General features: G+C 52.9%; 1 protein-coding gene across 1 annotated transcript; it reads right to left on the reverse strand.

Moving 5' to 3' along the window:
* Positions 1-5,658: 5,658 nt before the first annotated feature.
* On the reverse strand, positions 5,659-8,114 carry ZNF48 (zinc finger protein 48). The gene has a single exon (XM_004705662.2). It carries the CDS (start codon positions 7,815-7,817, stop codon positions 5,964-5,966), a length of 1,854 nt encoding a protein of 617 aa, XP_004705719.2. The 5' UTR covers positions 7,818-8,114; the 3' UTR covers positions 5,659-5,963.
* Between the last annotated feature and the right edge of the window lie 738 nt (positions 8,115-8,852).

The following is an 8,852-nucleotide window of genomic DNA, read 5'->3' on the forward strand; positions in this document are numbered from 1 at the left end:
TAGATGGCTGTTTGTTTACCTTCAAGCCTTTAAGACCCCACAGTGCGCCAGTTTTGGGCAAAAAAACCCAGCATGCTCTTTTGCCTCATGCACCTGACTCACCTGACCTTGTTCCGTGCTACTTCTTGTTTCTGAAAATGAAGAGGGACATGAAAGGACAGCAATTTGACGTTGTAGCAGAGGTAAAGAAAAAAAACGTGAGGGAGGTGTTGTCAACCATCCAAACAGATGAGTTTGAAAGTGTTTCCACAAATGGAATCGCAGATTTGACAAATATATTGTGTAATGGAGAATACTTTGAAGGTGATAAAGTTGCTTTATTAAAAGAAAAAAAAATTTAAATACATAAGTTTGAAAAAATTTTTCAGTTTTTTTTTGGGACAAACCAACTTATTTTAGTAGAAGTATAGCCAGGGCTACACCAGGACTCAACATGGCGCGCCGACTGAACGAACTGAACCCTGCCTTGAAGCTGCCTGCACCTTGGACCGAGGACCGGGGTACTCTGATGGGAGAGGAAGCTGAGAGGGTCGCTGAAGGGCTGTGGAAGTGGAAGTCATTTGACCTTGGGGGGACCCCTGACTAGGTGGGAGTCCAATGGAAGTGGACCCAGAACCACCATGTATGTTTTCCCTCGATGTTCCCCTCACATTGATATGATGGGTTTTGATCTGTTGGGCAGAGAACTGAACTTGTAAGAATTGATCCAGGAGGTTTTTCCCTGGCACCAGTCCCCAGGTTCAGGGTTAAACGGAGCTCAATAAATGGGGAGATTGCCATGTGCAGGGCAGCAACTCATACAGAGTTGGACTCCTCATACAGACAAGGCCTGCAGTTCTGTGTCACTGGACAACTGCTGATGTTGTCATTGCCATCACCATCTACCCCAGGAGGATGATATTTGGTCTTGTTTTTCTGTCTTCGGTTGTTGGTTGGCATGTTGCTGTTACTGTCTTGGTCTTAAGGGTTTTGTTCTTGTCATGATACGACGGACAAACTAGAGTTGTTCATAACCCATGGACAGGCAGATGCATGCTGGGCTCCCACTGAACTCTAGCCCCAATCCAAGAACAGGTAGTCTGATAGCAAGGCCCTGCTCCATACTCGCCTGCATGCAGAGATGGCTGGAGATAAGGGAGCTTCAGCAAAGCAGTGAAGCCTTTCTCTCGTCTTGCTCTGAGTATAGCCCCCAAATCCAAGGTGAGCACCTGGCCTCTCCATCTCGGCAAGACGCTGGGAGAGACGTGGAAGGATCAGCAGCCAAGGACCAGCAACCTTAGGGGAAGCACGTCAAGCTGATGGAGAGGTACAAGAAGGATATTGCTAAGGAGACCAGGGAAAGCCCGCCAAAAAGGGAGTTGCCAGGCCTGAGAAGAGCAAGAAAGAGGAAGAGGAGGGCAAAGCAGAGGAAGATGAAGAGGAGGGCAAAGCAGAGGAAGATGAAGAGGATGATGAAGAAGTTGGTTCCAGTGCATTTCTTTTCTTGTCTATAAAGCATTTAACCCACCTGTAAACAACTCGTTCCTTTTAAAGGGAAAAAAAGAACAGAAATGTAAGGCTGTGTAAGATTTGTTTTTAAACTGTACAGTGTCTTTTTTTTTTTTTTTTAATAGTGAGCACACAATGTGTCTTTAGATGACCCTGTCCTGGTGGGCTTTTCAATAGCCACTGACTTGCCTGGGACAGCATGGGGGTTGTAAATGGAGCCCTTGTTAGTGCCCAGCACAAGTTAGTTCTATATGGGGATGGTAGGGGGGTTGTTTTTCCCTCTTCAATTGCCTTTGAGGCAGCTTATACGAAATAAGTTATTGCTCTGTTACCTGCATAACGCTCTGTATTGTAACAAGAACAAAAAACATCCCAACTGTTTTGTTGACATTCTGAATGCTTCTAAGGCAATACAATGTTTTTCATTAATGAAGAAAAAAAAAATTAAGTCCTGCTGAACCTTGAAGACATTATGCTGAGTGAAATGAGTCCGTCATAAAAGGACACATATAACTTACATTAAGAGAAGCAGAAGGGAATATATCAAGCCCAAGGTCACTCGTGGTTACCAGGGGCAGGAGGGTATAAGGCAGCGGTTCTCAACCTGTGGGTCTCGACCCCTTTGGGGGGGTCAAATGACCCTTTCACAGAGGTCACCTAATACACCCTGCATATCAGATATTTACATTATGATTAATAACAGTAGCAAACTTACAGTTATGAAGTAGCAATGAAAGTAATTTTATGTCTGGGGGTCACCACAACATGAAGAACTGTATTAAAGGGTCATGACATGAGGAAGGTTGAGAACCGCTGGTATAGGGGGAAGGGAGCACGAATCTGTGAGAAGCACTGGTTTTCTCTATGGTATGAGAAAATTGACACCGACTAAGTATTACGTCTATATAACTTGATTATTGTAACTGACATTACTGAGTTGTACATTTTTTAAAAAGTGAAATGGCAAATAGAATACGATATCAAAAGTTACCACGAAAACAGTAGCCAGAAAAGGCTGCAGATGTTGATAATAAACTCGTAGGATTCGTTTTCTTGGTTTAACGCAGTGGTTCTCAACCTTCCTCATGCCGCGACCCTTTCATACAGTTCCCCATGTTGTGGTGACCCCCAACCATAAAATTATTTTCGTTGCTACTTCATCACTTCATGCTACTGTTATGAATCGGGCGACCCCTGTGAAAGTGTTGTTTGACCCCCAAAGGGGTCGCAACCCACAGGCTGAGAACTGCTGTTTAAAGGCTTAGGGTCATGATTTCATGGGTCTTTCCAGTCTCTTGACCTAAAATTGTTTTTAGCTATTTATTTTTAATTCTTTTCAAAGCCCCTACTTTTCAAAGAACCCAGGTCAAGGAGCAGTGCCTGGGTCCGTCACCACCCAAATTAAACCCACGACCACTGGCGTTGCCTCCTTGAGCCGCAGATGGCTTCAAGCTGGCAACTGTCCCAGTGGGGGAACAACCAAGTCTGACATCGTCCCACTGGGGCTCCATTTGTGCCATCCAAGATCCAACGGAGCCCCAAACCACAGAAGGAAACAGAGGGGCTGCACGCCTCATTGCCTGCCTGACCATGAGACCAGAAGGCATGAGTGGTGGCTGTTGACCATTATTGATTGACTCTTTCGCTAAAAGACTCAATAAATGGACTTGATCAAAAGGGGGGAAATGTGGAATAGAAGTTCGAATTCCTATGAAAACTAGACTTACTGGATATCCTTGAGACTGGAGGAACCCTTTGCTCTATTGGAAATTATTAGGCTCACCGCAAAGATAAACTGAGGCCAGGACAGAGTGAAGAAAAAGGAGAAGTTTATTCTGTGCTCCCAGGCAAGATTCACGGGCTCCAGCAAGGAGTCAGTGAAGTCAGGCTGCCCGGGAGGGAGGGGAGAGGGGAGAGAGACACACACACAGGGGCCCTGAGCTCCAGGACGAAGTTCATGGCCCCCAGCGCAGGCCTGAGAAGTCACACCTATCAGTGGTGAAGAGCTGGTCAGGAGGGAGGGGTAGGAGCTGCAGTTGTGGGGGCTTAAGCAGTCTCCATCCGTGAAATTCAGAAGTAGAGGGTTGTCTTGATTGTTCAGCCTAAGACGGAGGAGCTGACTCATTGTCCCTGAGCCCTTTTAAAGCTAGTCGTCTCCATCTGATAAGGGCAGGTCAGGATGTTCCTAATGTCCCCCGACAGGTGCCTGACCCAACAGAAATAACTTTTAAACCTTGAATTGATGCTCTCCCATGGAGTCTCTTTAAACAACAGTTTAGTTCAATTAGTAAAGGCTGGTTTCCCTGAGCATTGCATACTTCGACAGGATTTTCCAAAGCCCAGGTGAGAACGTTAAGGGGCAGGGAGTCGAAGAAAATGAAAGATGGAGCGATACAGACAGAGCTGGTGACAGCGGAGGACATAATGGTGCAGAATTTTGAATCACGCCATGTAAAAAATTCTCGAAGGGGTGTGTTTGGTTGTGTGTGTTTTCACCAAAAAACTAAAAGAAAAAGAAAACAATTCTATGAAGCACAGGTCTGCTCTGAGACAACACCTGGGAGCTGTGTGTGTGTGTGTGTGTGTGTGTGTTAGAGAAAGTGGGAGGATGGAGGAAGTCGGCATGGAGGTCCCCCCAGAAGGGTTCCCGTGTCGAACTACAGGTATGTGCACGCGTGGGGTCCCGCAAAAGCCAAATCCAAGTCAAAGGACCCAGCTGCACTGCAAAGCACCGTGGTTTGGGAAGTGCAGGCAACTGCAGCGGCCCCGTGGGGGATACGCTGCAGCGGGGGGTGGTCTGGTGGGTTTCTGGAGAAGCCCGCTGTGTTGGGAAGAGCTGTTCTCGTCCTAGGATTAGCTGAAATGCTCCCCAAAGGTGGTTGCAAAGCCATCATGTGTCTCATTGATGTAGGTGGTTCAACCGCCTTCGCCTTTTTCACCTTCAGCCAATCAGACCAGTTCCTCTACCCTTAATGGCCACCCTCCTTGGAAAGGGCTCGGAAGGGAACCCCTGCTCCTTATCAAGTATGGAGGTGGTGGAGCTTACGCTGTCACTGGGACGGCTGGTTGGGTTTCCCAGTTAAGAAACAGTTACCCACTTTGCCCTCCCTGCATGGCCCGTCCTTTGACGTCCGAAACAGGGTCTGGGCGTCTCCCTGTGTCGTGTCCTCACAGGCGCTCTATCCTGGTACCGTGAGGTGACCAGATGTTAACCGTGGTAAAGCGGGACACCATTGATACAACTTATCCTGGCGAAATAGCCACATGGCAGCTGAAAACCATATATCCTAGCTTGTCATGCATTCTTTCCCAAAATCGGGACTTTTTAAAAGCGCTGCGGGATGCGGAAAAAATTGTTAAAAAGCGGGACGTTGGTCACCTTTTAGTAGAGGCCTTCTGCGCCTGCACTCCACCTGTCCACAGCAAGTTCTCCTTAAACATATACACACCCGAGTCGTGTGCCACACGTGTCCTGGACCACCCCCCTGGCACACACCCTCTAGTGCTTTTCCTTTAAGAGTTGTGCTTGTGGACATCCTTGTGGTTGTGGACATCAGCTGATGGGCCTGGCCCAGGCTTCTGAACCAAATCCTGGGCTTAGAAAGCCCATGCCGAACCAACCTATTTGCTGTGCACAAAAGGCCCACGGGACCACACAAGTTTATTTCCTGGTCTGCGGCGGGCCCTTCTCTAGTTTCCAAACCTCTCAAGTATCAGTGTCCAAGCCTCGGCAAGCAGTTCATTGGGAACAAAACAGAGATGAGGTTGGGTTCTTAGACCTCCCCCAGACAGCTCAACAACCCTGTTGTCCATCAGGGCTGGGGCCCGGCTATCAAACCAGACCCAGGCGCGCTGCTTGTCTGGCCAAACCGGCCAGTGTCCCGCCGCCCGGGATCTCTTTCCCTGCATGTGGCAGTGGGTCCTCATGGAAAGGTCTGGGCTTCGTCCAAGAGCATCCTTGCTGGCTAAGACCCCATCCAATGACTAAAATTGGGAATGGGTACTGCCTACCACGATCTTTCCACAGCAGAATGTCCCTGGTCCGGTCCCGTCACCTCCAACTGCAATTCCGTGTTGCAGCTCATGGAATCAAACCCACATTGGCTCAGGGTGCTGGTCTCCCAAGGGCAAGGCTGGGAGGGGGTCAGAACTCAACATGGTAAGAGGCAGTTGGAATTCAGGCTGGCAAGTGCCAGTTTATTCGTTCAACAAGTATTTTATTGAGTGCCTACTGTATGCCAGGCAGTGTTCTAGAAGCTGGGGGTACAGCCCGTACTGGCAAGGTCCTGACTGAGCCCAGCCAGGTCAGTTCCCTGAGCTTCAAGGTCATTGTCTCCGGATCTCGTTTCTACCTAGTCCCTCTTCCGTTTCTTCCCCTCCGCCTCCCTCCCACCTCCTCCCCGGCCCTTCCTTGTCTTAAGCAGCAGACCCCCCTCCCTGTGGCCTCCTGGGCCGCTACCTGTTCTGGGCTCTGATCATTCCAGTCCTGTCGGTGGCTCCTCCTTGAGGGGTCTTGCCCGACCATCTCCTGTCCCAAAGGGCCTCAGAGCCAGGTGGCCCCGCTGGTGCTTGATACGGGCAGAGCTGTCACCAAAACCCTTGCCACACTCTGCACACTTGTATGGCTTCTCCCCGGTGTGTGTGCGACGATGTTTGACCAGGTCTGAGCTCCGGGGGAACTCCTTCCCACAGAAGCCGCAGACGTGGGGCTGGCTGGGTGCAGAGGGCTGGGCCCGGACTCGGGACTGCGGGCCAGTGGGCGCTGGGCCGGGTGGGTTATGGGGCCGCAGGAGCGTGGAGGGCTGGGGAGGGCGGGCCCGTTCGCCACGGTGGGTGCGGAGGTGCTTGACGCGGGCGGAGCTGTCGGCAAAACCCTTGCCGCACTCGGGGCAGAGGTAGGGCTTCTCCCCTGTGTGCACGCGATGGTGTTTCACCAGGTCCGAGCTCCGCCGGAAGCCCTTGCCGCACTCGGGGCACTTATGAGGCTTGTCGCATGCCAACGGGGCCGGCGGGGGCGGCTCCCCAGCCTGGGGACCCCCGGGCTCTGGCTCCAAGCCGGGCAGGCCAAAAGGCCCATCACCTGAGTGTGGAGGGCTTCGAGGTGTTAGTGGGGGGCTGGTGCCAAGAGGAGGTGCGGGGGGACTGGAGCTGGGGGGCGGGCTGGGGATGAGGGGGGCCAGAGGGTAGCCTGGGATGCCAAAGTCCTGGGGCCCCATGTGGGTGAGGCGGTGGCGCAGGAGGGTGGAGCTGAGGCTGAAGGTGCGGTCACACTCTGGGCAGGCGTGAGGCCGCTCCCCGCTGTGGGTGCGGAGGTGCTTGACCCGGGCCGAGCTGTCCGCGAAGCCCTTCCCACACTCAGGGCAGAGGTAGGGCTTCTCGCCCGTGTGCACCCTCAGGTGCTTCACCAGGTCTGAGCCCCGGGCGAACTCCTTCCCGCACACGTCGCAACCGAAGGGCTTGGGCCCCAGGTGGCTCCGCTGGTGGCTCAGGAGGCTGCAGCTGAGCACAAACCTCTTGCCACAATCCGTGCAGGCATATGGCTTGTCCTGGGCCTTGGGCCCCTGCGCTGCAGCTGTGGTTGCCTGAGACGGCCGCCGGCGAGGTACCACCGGCCGGGGGGGCTGCTCCCCACGGTGTGTCCGCTGGTGCTTAATCCGGGCAGAACTGTCCCCGAAGCCCTTGCCACAGATGTCACACTTGTAGGGCTTCTCGCCCGTGTGCGTCCGCTGGTGCTTCACCAGGTCCGAACTCTGTCGGAAGCTCTTGCCGCATTCACCGCAGATGGTGGGGCGTTCACCAGCAGGAATCCGGGGCCGCGGAATCTTTGGGGGGCCCTGGGCAGGGGGCCGGACTCGGTAAGCTTTCTCCCCGCTGTGAGTTCGCTGGTGTTTGATCCGGGCAGAGCTGTCGCCAAAGCCCTTGCCGCACACACCGCACTTGTACGGTTTCTCCCCAGTGTGGGTCCGCTGGTGCTTCACCAGATCCGACATCTGCCGAAAGCTCTTGCCACACTCCCCACACACAGCAGCCCGGTCTCCCGCCTGGCCCCAGCGTGGTTCGCCCAAGAGCCGGGGGCCTCGGTCCTGGGGCTGGGGCTTGCCTGGGCCTTCTCTCTGGACCCACAAGTCATCCCAAGTCTGGATGCCTTCCGGTTTGAGGGAGGAATGGCCTACTTCCTGACCTGGGGCCAATTCTTCCTCATCTTTGAAGCCCAGCTCCTGGGCCTGTGGGGCACGGTCCAAGTCCACCGGCTGAGACATCTCTATGGTCTCACTCCCTAGACCTGGGGAAAGAAAAGGGGGATTGAAAGACCCTGCCTTTGGACTCATCCCCTACTTTGGACAGCAATCTCCCTGGAAGGCTTCCAGTGGGGACAGGCAGTGGCCAAAAGGAAGGCGCTCCCCTCTGACCCTCTAGAGCACTAACAGTAGTTTCCATTTCCCGTGTCCAGAGTATAAACCAAGCACACCATGAGTTGATAGCAACTGATGGTGAGAGTATGGTATCAAGCTGAATCCTTGCAAAATTCCTTACAGTTAGCACTGTTAGTCTTCTCCTTTGGGGGCTGAGCATATGAACTTAGAGGCTTTAAGTCTCTTGCTCAAGGTTCGAAAAAAGCAAAGCCAGGCTTCTAAGTTAAATGGGTCTGTGTTTTGAACCCTCACGTTACTTTACACTGTCTCTAGTCGAAAAACCGAGGATACCTTATTTCTGCTCCACCTTTTTCTATCAACCCATGCTGTTACTTATTATTCTGACCACAGCCTGAGGAGAGCCAGGCACACACACTGGTCCCTTACAATGCTTAGGGAAGGCGGGAGAGAGAAGATAACTCATACATAATTCCAGTCCTGTGCTGTCCCGAGAGCAGTAGATGAGGAGATAAGGGCAAGCGATTGTGGCAGAGAAAGTAAACTAGGGAAGGAAGCAGCGCTAAAGCTGCAAAAGAGCATCAGAAGTGGACTGAGCCCGGGGCTGAGGGCTTTAAATAGTAGACAGGTGCGAGCTCTGGAAGATTTTTGAGCGGGGAGACAGGATAAGGTCTCGACTTCGAGCAATCTGGCTGCAGATCGCCCCACGGAGAGCAAGGGGCACAGGGAGAGCGGCTACATCTGCCCTGGGATAAGACAGAAATGAGGCCAGAGGCAGTGGGCATGGGCAAGCTGGGGGGCGGGGTGGAGGGGCGAGTCTTTGAGATGATGCCCCCACGACGTGTCCCACAGCAGGTGCTCAACAACGCTAGCTCCCTCCCTGGGCTTTCTGCCCCTTCCCTGTCCCTTGGAGGCGCTGTCCGGCCTCGGAGGCCCCACGGAGCCACGGCCGGCCCGAGGTGGCCCTCACCTGTGCGCGCGCCCCTCTGCTGC

The sequence above is a fragment of the Echinops telfairi genome, unplaced genomic scaffold, assembly GCF_000313985.2.
Source record: "Echinops telfairi isolate 266 unplaced genomic scaffold, ASM31398v2 ScPeMD7_5;HRSCAF=22, whole genome shotgun sequence".
Classification (NCBI taxonomy): domain Eukaryota; kingdom Metazoa; phylum Chordata; class Mammalia; order Afrosoricida; family Tenrecidae; genus Echinops; species Echinops telfairi.

Bases quoted from the DNA above. Each gene is read 5' to 3' on its own strand.
- ZNF48 (XM_004705662.2), bottom strand. From the start codon at position 7,817: ATGAGTCCAAAGGCAGGGTCTTTCAATCCCCCTTTTCTTTCCCCAGGT.